The sequence below is a fragment of the Nesoenas mayeri genome (assembly GCF_963082525.1).
Source record: "Nesoenas mayeri genome assembly, chromosome: 3".
Classification (NCBI taxonomy): Eukaryota; Metazoa; Chordata; class Aves; order Columbiformes; family Columbidae; genus Nesoenas; species Nesoenas mayeri.
Window position 1 is genome coordinate 26,790,892 of NC_137544.1, and position 18,850 is coordinate 26,809,741.

The following is an 18,850-nucleotide window of genomic DNA, read 5'->3' on the forward strand; positions in this document are numbered from 1 at the left end:
CTGAAGATACTGGGCAATGTTGTCTTGGAGCAGGAATGGTAGCGGTTCTTCATTTTTCAGATGGGCTGTGTGTTGGCTTTGAAGTATTTATGGATTTTGTTTACCTACTTGAAATAATTGATTTAGTTTTTAATTTGTTAGACACTTCTGGGACACCCAGCACAATCATGCATGTTCGTTCTAGTGTTTTGATGAGGCTAATGTTGGTGTTGAATTGCCTTGAATATGTAGGACGGTGAGGTGTGATTGATTTGTTTGTTTTTTTAACAGAAGTTACAGATGCTATAATAGTAAACAGGAAGAGAAAATTAGCAAGGTAGATCGTGGAATTTAGGACTGGAGTATCTGTACTGAGTTATGTCCTGATGCTTGGGTGTCACTTTTCACTGTATAAGTGCTTCCTATGTAACAATTACCAAATAAAGTTTAAATTTTCAATTGTAGAGAAATACTAAGCGTAAAGATCACATCGACTATCAGAAAGAACGAGTTGCATCTACATTGGATCGTCTGGCACGCCATGTTGAAGTGGAGAAACAGCAAAAAGAAGAGAAAAACAAAGCCTTTAAGGTATTGACTTTTTTTTTTTCTCAGTAGAGTTTCATATACAGGCCTTGTAGTAAACAGTGTGTTTGTTTTCACTGCTAAGTAAATGAAAAAAAAAAAAAATGGGTGAGCCAGACCTGGAACTAGCAACGAGAGATTTTTTGCTTCTGGGGCATCGTTTGAAACACAATATGGATTTTGTCTCTTCAGTGGCTTTTAACTGATCACTTTGCTCTTCTTATTGCAGTTCTTAAAGGGGGAAATAACTTAATGCAAGCCAATAGCAAAAACTTGTTTTCTTGTTTGTATATAAAGCAGAGGGACTTTAGTATCAATTATTCTGGTTAAATAATTGAAAAATAAGTTATCACAAACCACCATGCAGCAAACCTAGTTATCTACCTGCTTTTGTCTGAGATTTTTGGAAAGCCATTTGCCACATTAAATCTCTGTATCAGGTAATATTTTATAATGGGATAAAATTTTCTATGTGTAAGGCATAATTACGAAGTTGAATCCTATTAATTGTATTGTGCAGCCATTTGAAAGGCATGAATTTTTTATTTGATGATTAGCTGGGAGATGCAGTCAGTGGACTTAAGGGTGGGGCTGCTGTCAGCGGGACATGAAGAACTTGAGGGAGTGGCCTTACAAGAACCTCATGAAATTCAACAGGGACAAATGCAAATCCAGTATTTCTGGAACATACTGACTATCTGGCCTAATTTTCTGAACACTGTTTATGGTGTTTAAAATAACATAATTGTACTATAGTTACAGCTTGTTATAGTCTACAATGGACTATACAGCTGTAATGCAACAGATTAAAAGGCTGTTAGATATAGTCCAAGGTATTCTTGAAGTCCAGAGGCCTATATCCACGTCCTGTCTCCTCCACTTAGGATTTGGCAATCTTTTAATATCTCTACATACAGTTTTTCAACTGTAAAGTGGAGTCAGAGATAGCCATGTAGCTCTTAAAGTAGTCTGAGAATGATGGCTAAAAAATCCTATTTGTTAATGATGAATATTTTCCTGCTGGGTGGCTCCTCACTCCTATCAGGTAATGCGATCTGCAGAACTAAAGTTACTCTTCAAAGTGAAACTGCCAATTTTTTTTTGCCTTGGCACTGGAACAATTTGACTCTTTGGTTTCAATAACCATTTTGTGTTGCTTTAAAAACAAAAAAAATCATTACTATTTGTTTCTTTTTACAATCTTAAAAATCTTTTTGATTATGTACATGCTGCAGAAACTTCAGTAGGTGCAGTAAATTAATTGACCTAACCTGTAGTTTTTATTTAGGGCACAAAAATTAGTACAGGTTTTTTTGGTTACATTTCATCTTTATAGTGTTATATAGAAGTCAGTCAACTTGTAAGGTTGTGGGTTGTTTTTTCTCTCTCTCTTTCCTCTTAGGTTTTTGTGGTTTGTTTTTGTGTCGGGTTTTTTTTTTGTGGTGGTTGTTTTTCTTAGGTTTTTAGAGACCCACATGTAAGTTTTGGTATACATACATAATCTTGATTTTTATTTAGTTATTTTAAATTTCATTAATTTCATTGCCATCTTGCCTGACACGTCTTTCCCTTCAGGAGAAAGTTGATTCCCAATATGCTCATGGGTTGCAAGAACTAGAATTTATTCGGGAACGCAGTGACACAGAAGCTGCAAGATTATGTGTGGACCAGTGGTTAAAAATGCCAGGTAAGAACAGAAAACTAAGTTTCAGTGACATGTTTTTTAAGTCCTGCGTTGCAGAATAGAACATGTAATAAGTGTATTGAGCAACACTAACATTGAGCTTGCAGGTGCCTCTTATACATAACCAAATCTTACAATACTAACTTTGTTACAGCATGGCATTTGAAAGTTCTTATATGCTCGTGTCCATAAAAGCTATTCTTGTAATGTTTTGCTGCTTAGAAAATTTGATATACCAAGTCTAAAAACCACTAAGGCAATGTCAACTACTTTTGTAAGCAAAGTCTCTAGTAGGAAAAATACTACTGCTGAGCTGGTGCTCAGGGAAATGTCTATATAAGTAAGTAAGGAAGTTCAATCCATTTAAAATACTTCCTGGAGGATCTGGAGTAAGGGTGTCCAAGTGTTTGAAAAGTAAACCTACTGGGTATTAGAGAGACAGATTCTTCAACTGAAAGGGCAGACTTGCTGTAAAAGGATTGACTTTACAGCACAGTTAGCTTACTTTTAAGAATCAGTATAACTTGATTTTTAAATGCTTTAGGACTGGTGTGTTATTTTGTTTGTTTACTTAAGCCTCTAATTCAGAGTCTGGTTAAGTGTTTTGTTTTGTAACACAGGTCTCAAACCAGGCACCGTTAACAGTGGGAAAAGGGGTGTTTATAAGAGGGCAGGTGAGAGGAAAGTCAACAGCAGTCCCATGTCTTGTCCTGTGATGCATTGCAACAGGGAGTTTGATAATGGACATCTTCTCCTAGGTCACCTTCAACGGTAAGGACATAGTGCAAGAGCTCAGTGCAAGAAATGATGATGAATGAATATCCTCAGTCTTAGGACATCAGTGTCAAGTCTACTTTAAACTGCCTATAGTGACAAATTCCATTTGTAGAGCAGATTAATATGTTACAGATTTTATACAAATGATGTGATGAACTTCCTGATTGGTTGGGTTTTGATTGTTTGTGGTTTTTTTTTCTTTAAAAAAATATTAATTCAGCTTTTATTTCTTCCTCTTGAGCATTTTTTAATATCTGAGGTTTTTTGAGAAACAATATTTCTGTTCTCCAGTTCTCTTATTTCTTCATCCAAACTTGAAAAAGAGCAAAAGGCTAATGTATGCAATTTGATGGTAAAATTAAAAAAATGCCCCAATGGAGGGGAAGGGGAGCAAGAGCTTTAGGCCAGATGTGTTCATGGCTGCTCATTGCTAGTCAGCACTCCCTGTGTCTGGGGCCTTTTGACTGATGAGTGTGTCATGGAGATGATGGTGGGGAGAGAAGCCAAGGGGAGTGTTGTGGGTTAAGCCCAGTAGGCACCTCATTCCCACACAGCTGCTCGCTCACCCAGCGGGGTGGGGAAGAGAATCAAACTGGTAAAAGTTTAATAAGTAAAGCACAAGCTGCACATGCAAGTAAAGCAAAATGAGGTATTCCCATTGACAGGTAGGGGGCTTTATCACACAAAACAGCTACTAATGCTTGGGAACACAAATGCAGTCACTCTTAACATTCCCCCTTCCTCCTTCTTCATGCAGCTGTTATTGCTGAGCACAGTGCCATGTGGTGTGGGATGTCCCTTTGGTCAGCTAGCTCAGCTGTGTCCCCTGTCAGCCTCTTGCCCACCCCCAGCCTACACACTGCTGAGACAGAGTGAGAAACAGAGGAGGCCTTGATGCTGTGCAAGCACTGCTCAGCAATAGCTGAACCACCCCTGTGTTATCAACGTAAATCCAAAACACAGCACCGTGCAATCTGCTACAAAGAAAATTAACTTCATCCCAGCCAGAACAAGTGCAGGGAGGTAAAAATAAATATATTTTTTTAATCCCTCTGTAGGAAAGCAAGGCTTTGTTAGTTCTCTTGCTCTTAAAAACAGTGTGATTCCTTTGCAAACTGGCCATTGTAACAGGTAAGCTGCAGGGTAAATCATCTCTGTACAGGATACTTCAACTGATACAGTTAATGGTAGAGGAAGTGAGGAATTTTACAGTTTAGGTTGATCCGATAGGTTTTTGTCCAACAGCTTCAGTTTGTTAATTATTTCTTCCTCTCCAGGTTTGATCATTCTCCTTGTGACCCAACAGTCACGTTACATGGACCCCCAAATAATGCTGTTGCCTGTGTGATATGCTGCAAAAGATTTGAGACCTCTCAGCAGTACAGTGATCATCTTTTATCTAAGGCAAGGTCATAAGGATAAATAACTTGCCAGACTGAATGTAGTAAGGGGTTTTCAAAACATAATTAAGCACTAATATTTTTTTTCCTTTTAACCCTTTTTCTCTCCTCTCTGTTCTTTTAATCTTCAAGTTAGTGTTTCTTATTTTGATGTGTTTCGAACACGTGGTGTATCCTGACAGTACTGATGTTAGATGTGACCATTAGGTTGTACTTTCCAGCATACTTTCGAGAAGACTATAGTTCTTTCTTGTATCTCTTATCTCCCTAGTGCTGTCAAATGGTTTTCCCCTTTTTTGCACTCCAAGACTGAAAGATAAACTCAAAAAGTTAGGGTGAGATTGTGATGGCAAAGAGAAGCAACAGAAAGGAGACTGGGGTGGAAAAGGGGCAACAGAATGAGAAAAGAAACCTGGGTGATTGGGTGCAATTGTTTCTTCTCAGTTTCCAGTCTCTTAAATCGATTTATTTGCCGCTACTCTGTAGTTAACTTACAGAAAGGAAAAATATAATCTAACTTTCTGAGTTTTGATTTGAGTATAAGTAAATGGTATTTGCTTTTTTTGTTGTTGTTCCTCCCTATGTCCACTCTTTTCACTTTTTTGATAATGCTCTCTTTCTCTTCTGTTCATAATTTGCCACTGTAAAACCTCAGTTCAGTGACAGATGCCCAGGTGTTATCTTCTGGGTGCATAGTTTCATTTAAGCAGCCTGCTGTTGAATTGGATAATGGATAGCATTTTCAAAATGTAGTGTTTTAATAGCAAATACTGTTGTGTACCCACCTAGTCTTCAGAAGCTGTGTTAAATTCTGGGTGAGTTTTAGATACTCTGAAAATCAGGGTACTTTTAGCTAGTAGTAGTAACTCCTGATGCATAGTCACACCTGACAAGCTTGAAAGATTGTTTCATGATTTGTCCCTGCTCTTTTTCCATTGCTTCCAAATTGAGTGCCTGTGGTGTGTCCAGGGGGGTTAGCAAGAGTTACAGACAAGTTTGGGGAAGGGGAGTGGCTCTTGCAGCAGGCAAGAAAAGGGGATTACTTAGGAAGGATGGGGAGATAATCCTAAACAAAACTGTGGAAGAAAGCATAAGCATATCACGAAGATTCTTTGAGTGACATAAGAAAGGAGTAAGCAAAAATATCAGAAGCAAAATTAAAGCCTCTTTTCCCTGAAGGAAGAGATCTGTAGTTAATACAGAGGGCAAAGGGGGTGCAAGGAGTTGACTTTGATAGAAGTCATGGGCCTGTCAGGCTACTCAGGTGCAGCATTTTGAGAAGTTGGGAGGTTAGCAAGATGAGGGAAGAACCAACATGAGGCCAAATGACTGCTTTAGTGACAGAGGAGCTTTTTCTGAGAGCCTGGGTAAAGGGACTAGAATTGATGTAGCCCATAGTTCCTGGAGGAGGCTGTTGCTCACTGTGGTGCAAGAAGAGGACAGAACAGTGGCTGATGTAGCAAGGATGAGTAGCTGAGTCTGGCAGTGGCAGGTTGGCCAGTCCCTTGCATCTCATGAGCTAAGCGTGTAGGGGTAAGGCTGTAGATAAACACAGATGTTGTAGGTGAAAACTGAAAAGTTAAAATATTACCCCAGAAGGGAGAAAGGAGTGGAAGGACATAAGGAGAACTGAGACTGGTTTCTCAACTTAATATTTATCCTAACTAGATTGTTTTCTCTTCCAGCTGAATGAAAAGGATGGACATAAAAAAGATCTCCCTCCACAGCATATTCCATGTTTTGCATGCCCAAACTGCTTCCTGCTTTTCACCAAAAGAGAGGAATGTTTGCAGCATATGTCGGGAAATGATCACTTCCTCCAGGTTTCCAAATTGAGTGGTATGTTGCTACTAAGTGTACTGCTTTTCATTCCTTCTAATAATTGATATTTATGATATGAAATTACTTATATTTTTCTACTGTGTAAAAAAAGCTTAAGGTTTTTAAAATTCTGTGATAAAGTTCTGTAAGAGGAGATGCTTTGAAATTTGTATTTTTGTGTAGCAATGAGTCCTCCATCACAGTTGCTGTAATAAGCAGACTTTCTCTCCATGCTGCCAGGTGTCTCATAAGTGTTTCCCATCCTCCAGTGACTCTGTGCAACTACTGTCCTAAATAAGTTTACATTTAGCATGTTGATAGGAAATTGGACCAAAACACATTTACTACTTTTTCAGTTCCAGTCAGACCTGCCATGATGTTCCTTCCCCTCACTGTGCTGTTTGAAGTCTGCTGGATACTATTTTTCTTGTCAATGTCTTTGGTGTTCCTGATGGGAAAGACCTGTGAAAGTTTCTTCTCCGTGTAACTGTGAATTTGCATTGCTTAGGTGGAACAGTGCTGCTGGTCTGGTGCTTTGTACTGGCCACATTGCTACTGAAGACTAAAATACTGGTTATGTTGTGACCTGTTAACATCCTGATCCATACTTAATAGATGCCACAGAACATATCTGTCTGATCATGGTCTTGAAAACAGTGTTAATGACTATCGTAGCTGTACTGACTTTTTAGCGTTGACATAAACAATAGGTATTAAAGCATTTACTTTAATGTTAGGAAAACAAACGACTGAGACAGGTGAGATATAGATGGAGTTGACCTATTCAGAAAGCTGCCTACTTTAGATAGTGTAGTTTCCAGGATAAGCTTACATGGCCAAAATGATTTGTATAGTTAGTTCTCATCATCATAACTTTATCTTCTGCCCTCACCCAGAGTGGCTGCAGAAGTGTACAGTACACACAGGCTTGGGAGGAGTCTTCCTGTGGGTCGAGTCAGTGCTGCCATCCTCATGGAAGTGACAGCTGCATGGTTCTAAGTTCTTTTATGTATTGTAAATCTAATGTACTTTTATTCCCACATAGGTTACTAATGCTCAATGTGCTGACTGTAGATGCCTTTAAAATCAGGCCATAGGTTTTAAAAAAGATTACTGGTGAGATATTGCTTCGAAAAGATTAAAAGCATGAGTAGTGTTTTCTTCTGTAGAGATGGATAGCACTTAGCTCAGAACAAAATAAAAAGTGTGCTCCATTTTATTCTTTGCATTGCTAGGTCTTCATGATTAATATTACCAGCATGGTCTGTAAGATTTGGCTGTGAAGTTAGTTGAAAGGCATAACCTCTAATTACTTCCTGCTGATCATTATATCTTATTAAACAGAAAATTCAAAGAGAGTTTGCCTCCTAAGATGCAGAACATTAACAGCAATAAATAGTTCATAAGCCATTTCCCATTCTCTTTTAAATAGAATTTTTTGTATTCTGCTGGTACCTGGAGTTAGATGTGGAGTATGCACTTGGAACAACAGAAAGTCCTGCATCTCTGGCTTTAAACAAAAGTGTGTGTAGTAAGAGTAGACAGGTGGCGATAGATAGAGGTAAAGAAGGACTATAAGGACCTCCCCAAGAGATATATGTGACCCGACGTTGTAGAAGGTGGAAAATGGAAGTGGAGTTGGTCACTGACTCTGAAAAAGCAAGATGCAAACAGAGTTAGATATGAGATCCATTACAGAAGTTAAAAAAAATTAATGAAGTTTTACTTAAAGCTCCCATTGCACCATAACTGTGACTCAACTCACACATAACTTGCTTTCTGAACCCTGTGTCAAACGAGTACAATTCTAACTGTCATCTGAGGGCTGGAATGCTATGAAAGGACTCTTTTAATGTGTGGTTGCATTTTCTGCCATTCCATATTACAGATGAAATGAAGGCTGGCCTTCCTCTACCTTTCCCCTCTTATGCAAAGAACCTTCTGATATCTCTGTGCAAAGAGGTCCCCTTCCAAGTGAAGTGTATATCCTGCTACCAGATACTACGCTCGCATATGGAATTAACGGCTCACTTCAGGTTTGTGAGAGACAGCTGTCTTTATAATGTGAATATCCATAGATCGATAACAGATAAACAGACGTGGTCGTAGTGATACTAGTGGATTTCAGGGCATCTAGGACCATCCGAATCTTGACTTCCTGAGTGAACTATCAAAAAACTGCCCTCTTCCCTTGTCTTTTACACCACTATACCCCACACAGTCCACTGCAGAATACTGATTGACATCTGTATCCTTTTTGTTACTTTCTGTAACAGAACAACAGAACTTGGTCTCTATTCCACTGTTTCTAAGTTGGCAGCATTTGATTTCTAAAATGTGCTGAGTCAACAACAAAAGTATCAATGTAAGTGATAGATTTGGAAATTAGCACCTAGTTCCCCTTAAAGTACAGAGAGTAGATAAGCATTGCATGCTTTGTCAGCAAGCTAGTGGGTTAACGTTATCAGAGGACACTTTCCACACTACTAGGTAATATTTCAAATGTTTCAGGTTATGATACAACCTCTTTATTTTTTTTAATCTATTCTAGAACACGTTGCTGTAATTCTGGGCCTGTGGCACTGTCAAAGAAGAGCATCGCCCAAGTTGCAGAGATATTTAAAACAAAAGGTTACTGTGAGAACTGTGACAAACTGTTTGCTGATAATAATCAGATCACCGAGCATAAGCAAGCCACTGAACATAACATTAAAGTTCTTACTACAATGGAAGAGTCCATCTTGATGTTCTGTCATATCAATGGAAAAAATAAGAATCAGTCTCATTTGTGCCATATTGTGGATCGGTCAAGACCACTGCTTAAAAGACATGTGACTTCGAATGAGCCTACCAGTGGAAAGGAGTGTGCTCCTTCAAAACGGAAGACCGATGTAAAAGGCAGAAATGAAGATCATGTAGGAAACCAGAGTGAAGGTAGTACTTGCAAAGTAAAAGCCTGGTTTTGCGAATGCCTTCAAAAGTTTTTTACAGAAGAGTCAGTAGAAAAGCACATTTTATCAGCAAATAGGATCTGTCACAAGTGTGCTGTGTGTGGAAAGCTTGCTGAAAATTCAAGCATTATCCGCCTGCATATGAGTCGATTCCATGGGGGAGCACACTTGACTAATTTTCTTCTCTGGTGCAGAGCATGCTCTGTAGATCTCAGAGAAGAGGATATTATGGGACACGTGACTGAATTTCATGGCGGACATAGTTGCTATTACGAGCAAGAAGCTCTGGAAGATGAGCCTATGCCATCTGTTTCTGACACAGCATGCATTTCTGTAGACGAAAAGAGAGACTGCATTCCTAGTCCTGTAGAGCTCTCCCCTGAAAAAAGTCCTGTTCTGGGAAATTGGCAGTGCCGCATTTGTGAGGAGATGTTTGAATCCGAAGAGAGCGTTAAACAACATTGCATGTCCTTAGAAAGCCACACATTTCACAGATACTGCTGTGGCTTATGCAGAAATCACTTTCGGAAATTAGGAACTCTACAGCGACACTTCCAGGAGCATCATAACCAAGAGGCAGAGATTAAATACTTTTGTGGCCTTTGTGGTAATCTCTTCTTTGACACAGAAGAAGAATTTCTAATCCACTATAAGGAGATTCACAGCATGGACTACGCATTTGTGCCTGAACAGATGGAAGTATCCATTAAAGAAGAGGACGACTTCCTCCCAATAGAAAAAGGAGACTGTTTAACCTGTGGTTGCCGGACAGCTTATGCCTCCAGAATAAACAGGAGGAACGATTATTTGAATTGTCAGAAAGCCATGCTGCAAAAAGGAAGCTTATGGTTTCGATGTTGCTTCTGTTCTGCAACTGCACAGAATTCTGCTGATTTGTACAGACATCTCAACAGTCACAAGTCACCCAAGCATAAGGAAGAGATGTATGTTGTTAAATGTGCTGCGTGCAACAAGAACTTTGACGATATTGAGAGTGCACATCAGCACTATCACATGAAACATTGCTTCTTGCAGAAACCTGATCTGTCCAGTTTTGCATCTGAATCAGAAAATACAGTATTTAAGTTCACAGAAAGTGGGGCTTGTGTAGACAGAAAACCTCACAAGCTAAACTTTCCAGCATCTCCATCCAAGACTCGGGAAAGACTACAGTCGTCTCCTCTACAGAGAACAATACAGGGAAAGAAAGTAAAAAAAGAGACCTTGGCACACTCTGAAGAACCTGATGAAGGTTTGTAGAATTTTTTTTGAACACTAGAAAAACACTGGTGTGTTTAACACACTGTTTAAATGTTAGTAGAAGTATGTAACATATCATTTGCACACATCCAGTCAATAAATCTGCACAGAATTTAATATTTGTTAGTTCTCAAAGCTGCACTTTGAATTCTTGGTATTTGAGTTTCCAGAACTTAGACTCAACAATTTATTGCTATACACTATATGCTTAAGTCCTTAAAAAACAAAATTAGGTAGCTGTGAGATGCCTGGTACTGAAACATTTAATTTTCAGATTATTTGGGAGCATGATTTGGTGTTAAAAAGAAGAGGACAGTCAAGGACCCCAAATAGAGGTGTAACTCCTAGAAATGTAGAAGTGGTCTATAATACACCCACATTTAAGAGAAACTTGCCTTCTTTGTATGTATAAATATTTATGAGCCTGGTAGTGCTTTCTATGTGGGCAGTCCCATTACGTCACTGTCTTCTGTTTCCTTAGTTTGCCAAAAAGTAATTTCAGCTGAGAATATATATTCTTGGTATGTATTAGGGGTTTTTTTTGCCTTGGGCATGCGAATATGTTTTTTTGAAGTTCACATCCCTCTAAGATTGACATCAAGTATGCTTAAGGTGTTCAAAAATCAGAAGTGTTTTTATTTACTCATGGTGTCAAAATGCATTTGATTAAAAGTTGACATTTATGTTAGATACACACCAAAAAGTATGTCTCTAAACATTTTATTGCCTTTATGAATATAAGCAATTAAATGTCAGAGACTTGCCATGGTAGGGTGTGCACAGTTGAGTATTAAGTGGACTGTTAAAATACCTCAGTGCAGGACAACAGCTTTCTGTGCCTACCACAAAACTATCCAGCTCTACACCATTGTACAGCTAGATTCTATTTCCTTTTGTCTAATTTATGTGTTACTAAATGCTACCTAAATTAATTTTAAAACAATGCAGTCACCAAAGAGGGTCATGTTTTGTAACTTTTAGCTTATAGAACAGTTGAATACATGAATTTTAAAAAGCGTATCATAAGTTGATGTATGTTGATTGACCAGCAAGTCAGGTAAACCTTAAATGCATCCTTTTTATCCCATTGAAGATGGTGAACTTCCTGATCTTGACTACCTGAGTACCATGACTCACATTGTGTTGGTGGATCTGGACAACTGGGGAAGCTTATTCACGCATCTGCCAGCTAACCTGAACCAAGGGACATTTATCTGGGGCTTTCAAGGTAAAAAGTGGTTGGAGGAAATAGGAAGATAAGATTAACAAGTCTACATAAATACTTGACTGGAGATTCTTTGAACTGGAGAGAATGAAGAAAAGGAACAAGCAGCCACTTGGGCTTCTCAAGTCACATTGTCATAGGCACCATGGAATAGAAATGTTCTTCAACTTTTCTAACTCAGTCTTAACCTTCTCTGCTCTTATTCCTTCTAGAACACTGTTCCAGAGTTGCTGAGCTGTTCAGGAGCCTTTTTAGCTTCCCTGCTGAAATAGGCTGCATTATACTAGGTTTTCATAATTATCAGGACAACCTAATACTCAGAGATTATTTTCTTTCTAACTCCCAAGTTCTTTTCATAATGTTATTTCTCTTTTTAGTTCCAAAAGAGGTAGTTTTACATTCTTGTACTTGAATTTTGTTCCATCTCTGACTTGTTCCTTAAGGATGTCTCTGGTCATTCTGTACATCAATAGGTGTATCTCACATCTGGAAGATACCCATAGTGATACAAGGTGATTGATTGGGACTTACATTGTTATGGGTTTGTAAGAAAACTTTTTGCAAAGTCTATCAATAGTGTTCCTTTAACTTGGTACTTTTCCTTACCTGACTATTCTTGAACTAAATTCTTGTCCACCTCATGCTTTTTCTACTGTTTGTTTCTGCACCTGGCTTTACAATTATTTTGTCCATGTTACATTAAATACTTCAGTACAGTCTAGGCAAGGGATCATTTCAGAATATTTATTGCCCAAAACAGAGGCATCATCTTAACAGACTTCAGGAATTGTCAGGCGTGTTTTACAGTTAGTAAACACCACTGTGCTGCATTTCTTAATGTTCTTGATTATTTCTCCCTTTAAAAGATAATCAAGAACATCATGAAAGCTGAGAGTTTTCATGGTGCTTGCTGAGGTTCTACAGAAAGACCTGTTGAAGCCTGGATCACTTTTTTCTTTTTCTCCCTTCGGAAACAAGTATTCCAGTTAGCTGGTGAAGTCAGAGCAAGTATGTCTAATGTACAGTGCAAGTTCTCCAACCAACCAGCTGTGCTTTTGGACCTGTAGTATAATGTCTGGTTGTTAGGTGTTCTAGGGACAAATACTCTGGTCTTCTCTGTTAAAGTGGGTTATTCTCCTGAGTTTTGTGTTCTGCTCAGGCACTACTCCTGTATTGTTACCTGTATAGTCGTTACCTTGCCTTTGGCATCTCTGTCTGGTAACAGTGTTCTTGCACATGCGCACATACGTGCACAAAGCCACGGAAAAGCTCAGATTTTTGAGGGTTCAGATTACACCTAATCATCTTGGCTTTCCATTTCATCCTTGCAGCCTGGCTGCTCCGTTTATTTATATTCTCTATCCTATATGGCTGAACAACCTGTTGTTTGTTCTTCCTAGCTTTTGTCAGGTTTTGCCCAGCTTGACTTCTGGTCAAATTTCACTTCACTTCTCCACTCCTTGACTTTTAAGGCTATTGTGATTTGGGGTTTGGCTGCGGTTTATAATTGCTGAAGGTTTGTTGTGTATTTCTATAGTTATTCAAACCATTTGGCCTTGGAAAAACTTTTTTTTTTCCAGATAAAAATAAGAAACTATTAGGAATCTGCCCTGTTTTGATTCAGTAAGAAAAAAATCCATCGAACCCAGGAATTTTCAAGTTGTATCAATGTCACATGTCTTCTCTGGCCTATCTATGAAAGGGAAATAATCCATAGCACAGTATAACTAATTTGTTGTTCGGAGCCTCTGTTAATAAGATGACCTTACCTAGCGGCACCTCTGTGCCAGTTAAGACGCTGTGCCCAGGGCTGTCCCAGACATGGGCACCTGCTGGCACGGCCCAGCCCACATCAGTGCCGCTCCATTCCTGGCTTCCCGAATGGGGCTGCCGTATGCAGGCTGCCTTGTGGGAACAGCCTCTGGAAGCACTTGAACTGAGAAACCCATGCCAAAGAGTTAATGCTGATTAAAATGAGCCATATTCCTATCAGAGAACACTTGAGCAGTTTTAGTGTCGACTATATTGTTACAGAGCCTGTGAATGCTGAGGCTCCCTGGCACGTATGGATTTACTGTTGTAGGTGCCCTCTCATAATAGTGGTTTACAGAGTTAGGTGATACATGCTCTTCTTGTTTGTTTAGCCTGTGAAAATGTAGCAACATCCCTGTCTCTTCCAATTTTTTTTTCCTGTGTTTCCTAAAGAACTTTTTTTTTTTTAATTTATGTGATACTTTTGCATTATTTCTGTTCTTGCTATTGCTAATACAGCCTTAGCTTTGCTTCAAGTTCCTCCACTGTATTGCCCAGGCTTTGTATTGTTTCTGTTTTCAGCTACTCAGTTGTTCTTCACAGCTCTGCCAGAGTAAATACAGTTCTGTGATTGTTTTCAGCTGTCCTGGTCAAATGTTTATGTTGTACAGGGATGCAGCCAAAAGCCAGGGTTGGTGATTACAAGTCTTTTTCAAACAGCAGTGACCAAGGTTGTCACAACAGATGATAATTACTTGTAAATCCCATTTTTCTCATGGACCCTAGATACCCCTAAATCATTTCTGTGTAGTCTTTTACTGAATCTTTGAGCTTTGAGTTCATTTTCCATACCCTCTCATAGACAGTAGGCTGGAGGGGAAAAAACAAACAAAACAAAAAAACCCAACCCACACACCATAGGAGAAATCTGCTTGAGACCTCTCTACTTGTTTGTCAGACTGGGGTGGGCAGGCTGGAATACGCAATGCTCTGCAGCCTGTTTACTTGAGCCATAGTTTCACATGTCCTCACATGAAGCGCTATCACTGACTGCTTTCACTTCCCATTCGAAATCCTTTCTTACATCCAGACATTCTTATCATCTGGCAGATAAAGCAAGATTTTTTTTCTTCCCCATTGCAGATCCATTATTTCTTAGCGACTGGGAATGTCATGAAATTCTTATTCACTCCCTTCAAATTTTCCTTCCATTTGTTTTCCTTTTTATGTTGTCATAGTAACTGCAAGCTCCTCTGTTTATCCCCTCTCTTCTTGAGACACTGCTCCTTTCCTTTCCCTTGCAACCTGTGTCAGCCTGGTATTCTTTTTATCTGTAGCAGGCCTGTTATGCAGCTCATCTCTGCTATCCAACTATTTTCTCAGCCAGTAACTATGTGTTTCAGGATACTGTTGAGAAAATTCCTGCACTTTTTTTTTCTCCCAGTTGTATCCTCATTTTGGTTATCCTTGATGACATCCAAGTGTTTTTCAGGACTCTAGCAGGTTTTTTTTTCAGCTGTTACTCCAGTTCTTGGATCCTGTTCTTAAAGAGTTCTGACATGTGATGTGTCAGGCAGTTACAGAATCTGTCGTAAATGATCTTGAGCATTACAGTAGTACAGGATTTCCTCAGAGAAGCTTTTCTGTTACTTGTACTACGTTCCCAGAGCTCCTCTGCTTCTGTGTGTTAATCATAACTGTGCTTAAAACTGGAAAAAAATACAACCTTATCTTCTAGATATCATGTGCATTTAGACATAAGTTTTTCAGGGTTAGGAGAAAAAGTCATACAAAACTGAATGAGAAGCTTTGTGTAGGATCAAGCTAGCTACTTTTTCCTTTTTTGCTTTCTAACCAAAGCACAAGGGTTATTCTGGGATTTTGTTTATATGTTTATTTTAGCTTTCACATTGGTCAAAATAAATTCTGACTTGAAAGCCAAATTTATGTTTGCTTTTGGCTTCTTGCATTCTTAATTCATGGTGGAATTTCTGGTTTTGTTTTTGTGTTTTTGTTTGTGTGTGTGTTGTGGTTTTTTGGTTGTTGTTGGTTGGTTGGTTGGTGTTTGTTCCTTCGTCTTCACTCTTTAGGAGGATACAGCAACTGGAAACCTCCAGTACAGTGTAAGCTCTACAATTATCTTAAGAGGATTGGATGTTTCTTTCTTCATCCACGTTGTGGTACCAGAAGAGAAGCGGCAGACTTTGCTCTCTGTCTTCATGTAAGTTAGTGCATGCTTTCTTTTTTGTTGCATTTCTGTACCCAGAAAAGAGTGACATGATATGTGCAATTGGTAATTACTAATTACTGCTGAAATTCTTACACGGTTCTTATATTCTTTCATTCTCACATGACTTCTATGTCCACTCAATAGCATGGGGGAGAGAACTGGAAAAAAGTGAAACTCGTGGTTTGAGATTAAGGCAGTTTAATAGAAATAAAATAATAATGAATATACAAAACAAGTGTTGCACAATGTAATTGCTCACTATCTGCTAAACAGTGCCCAGCCTGCCTCCGAGCAGCAGCCCCCAGCCAGCTTTCCCCCCAGCTTATATACGGAGCATGATGTCATATGGTGTGGAATATCCCTTTGGTCAGTTGGGGTCAGCTGTCCCAGCTGTGTCCCCTCCCAACGTGTTGTGGACCCCCGGCCTCCTTGTTGGTGGGGTCATTTGAGAAACAAGGAAGGCGTTGCCTCTGTGCAAGCACTGCTCAGCAGTAACTGAAACATCAGTGTGTTATCAACTTCTCATCGTAAATCCAAAACACAGCACTACGCCAGCTGATAGGAAGAAAATTAACTCTATCCCAGCCTTAACCAGGACCATCAGTTAGAGAAAAGTACTTGAGAATCTAATTGCAAAACAACAGTGTTTGTATGTTACATTACACTTAATGATTCTTAAAATGCTCTGCACAAATTACTTGTTTTATGTGGAGATGGTTCTGAAATGCTGCTTTTTATGAATTTTTTTCCATACTCCATCTATACTGTTAACCATTTTGTACATCTGTTACCATATGTATAGAATAAATGCAGCATCAAACTATTGAAATAATAACTTTCATAGTGGAGGTAAGTTGCTGTAGAAGGCTTTCCTATGGAGACCTGTCTTACAAAAAGCTAGGCAAACCCCACGAGATAAAAACAGGATCTCGGGTCAACACTTGTCATTTGCTTCCATACAGGCTGGTCGTCTGGATGAGCACCTGCCCAAGCAAATTCCTTTCACTATACTGTCTGGAGACAAAAGCTTCCTGGAACTGGAAAATCAATTTAAGATGACCCAGCGGTCAGCTTGCATCCTAAATCCTCACCACATTGATGGAGACATGATGTGTGCCTTGCTAAACAGCATTTCTGATACCACAAAAGGTAGAAAGTAAACATTAAATGCAATCTTTCCCCTAAACCAATAGTTCTTTCCAATAAAAGAATGCTTGTGCTGGTAACACAAGCTGTTGCTTGATGCTTCTTGTATTGTAGTGGTATTTCAATGAAATACAGATCAGAAAATCAATTTGCTTGGGGCAAACTTTGAAACCAGACTTAATTAAGCATTTTTATTGGGCATAACAAACTCTTTCCTCCCTGTTTTCCTTATTACAGCAGGAGGAAAACTGTTGTTTTGGTCTGAAAACTCCTTTCTAGTTAAAGAGAAGCTGTTTAAAGCATTCTTGTGTGCATATTTGTCAATTTGTATTTAAATCTGCTTTGCTTGATTTGTTCTGGGTCTGAAACAAACATGAACCTGCTGAAGCATCGTTTCCCAAAATACCTCTGTGTTTTAACTCCAGTTGTTCTCCTGGTTACTTCCAGTCACTAGATAATGTCTTCACTGGCACATGGCTCCCACATGCATTTGGAGGAACAATGTAGATGAATGCTTTTAAGTTTTCTAGAATGCTGTATACTAATTAATGGCACACTAAAACAATGACACTTTTTATATAGGGTAATCCAGAAGGTTTGAGCCAGTTCATTTTCGTGCAAAGGATAGCAGAGCTGAGATGAGTTTTAATATTTCTAAATATTTTAAAATACCATGAAGTAAAGTTTTCCTAGAAGACCTGACATTTCTTTCTAGACATGTTATTGCATTGCCTGACTTCTTGTGGTTTGTGGGAGCTTGTAAATTTAGTACATATTACAGAAAATTGTTTCTGAATTAGTCCTAAACGCTGCTAGATTTGAAGTGGAGTGTTAGCACTGAATGGTGAACTTGCATCGATCAATTAAAAGGAAAAAGAAAGGGTAATTAAATGGTTTCCTGAAAAAAATGATGGAATTGATTTATGTGCTTCTGATACAGAAAAGGTGCTTACAGAGTTTTCTGGCCACCCCAGATATTTTTCAGCTGGATTATGGAGATGTGATTCCCAGCCAGACTCATCCATAGCAGTAAAATTTCTTGGTGAAGTTAATTACAGAACTGTCACTTTGACTAGTGCAGTTCATTTTGCACAAGGAGTAAGATGACATTTCTTCCAGTTACCTGTAAAGCTACACATTGAATCATGGCGTTCTTGCTATGAATGTTTTCTTCGTGGAGCGTATTGAAATTCCTAGATTGAAAGATCACTTCTAATGTAGTTATGGCTGTAAGTATATGTTAATGTGGGAGGCTCTTTTTGGTTCAGCATCTTTGCATATCTTTGGGAGGAAGAGCTGGAAGAGAGCTGTAACTTGCAAGCAGTCAATTTAAGTCAATGTAGCTGTAGGGGCTTCCTTTCTTGTACAGTTTGCTGTGTGACTTAATGATATGAGACGGTGAGGAGCGGGGAGTGACTGTTCTGCTACGTAAGCGTACTTCAGCTCCCTGCCTGCCTAGTTTTGCTAGTATAGCTTTATTCACTGGGGTATACTGGCTCAGAGGTGATGGCTTCGATCTAGCCCTTTTCTGTGTATACATTAAACTCAAGTATTGTTTTTATATTGGTTTTGCTTTCAGAAGTTTCTTAATTTAAACCTTCTTTCAATGTCCTTTACTACACGAATATTTAATTTACTGTTACGATGATGGGCCCTACACCTTAACTTGCTGGCTGGCTGATCCTTGAGCATCCCACTTTAATTATGCATGTGGTTGTTATCTTAAAGTAGGCAACTTTGAGCAGGAAAGCGATGGAATTGTGCATGGATCCTTTAGCTGTCCCTGGCAAATGTGTAAGGAACAGAATTATCTTGAGTCCTCCTGGGTCCCCTTCTCCAGTCAGTGTCAGCAGGTGTGGACCCAGATAGTGAGAACTGCCTTTGTTTCCTGTTCCTGGATTAAAACAGGACATTAGCAAATGCAGTTTAATTAAATTTTGATAATAGACCTGTGTTCACTGTGTAGTGGAATGATGTTGTTACCAAGAGTCTTATGAAGTTTTTTTCAGAAAGATTAAGCCACTACATAATACACAGTTC

The 18,850-nt window shown here is 39.0% G+C and overlaps 1 protein-coding gene across 1 annotated transcript in view; it reads left to right on the forward strand.

The window, feature by feature from the left end:
* Window positions 1-18,850, forward strand: part of ZNF451 (zinc finger protein 451) — a gene marked incomplete at its 5' end in the record, with an annotated part of 34,390 nt that overhangs the window by 6,393 nt on the left and 9,147 nt on the right. The window contains 10 exons of the mRNA XM_080342153.1: window positions 445-570; window positions 2,140-2,251; window positions 2,869-3,019; window positions 4,303-4,429; window positions 6,111-6,264; window positions 8,135-8,282; window positions 8,798-10,449; window positions 11,551-11,685; window positions 15,525-15,655; window positions 16,627-16,813. Of these exons, the coding sequence (XP_080198279.1) occupies window positions 445-570; window positions 2,140-2,251; window positions 2,869-3,019; window positions 4,303-4,429; window positions 6,111-6,264; window positions 8,135-8,282; window positions 8,798-10,449; window positions 11,551-11,685; window positions 15,525-15,655; window positions 16,627-16,813 (2,923 nt within the window). The remainder of the gene's footprint in view (window positions 1-444; window positions 571-2,139; window positions 2,252-2,868; window positions 3,020-4,302; window positions 4,430-6,110; window positions 6,265-8,134; window positions 8,283-8,797; window positions 10,450-11,550; window positions 11,686-15,524; window positions 15,656-16,626; window positions 16,814-18,850) is intronic.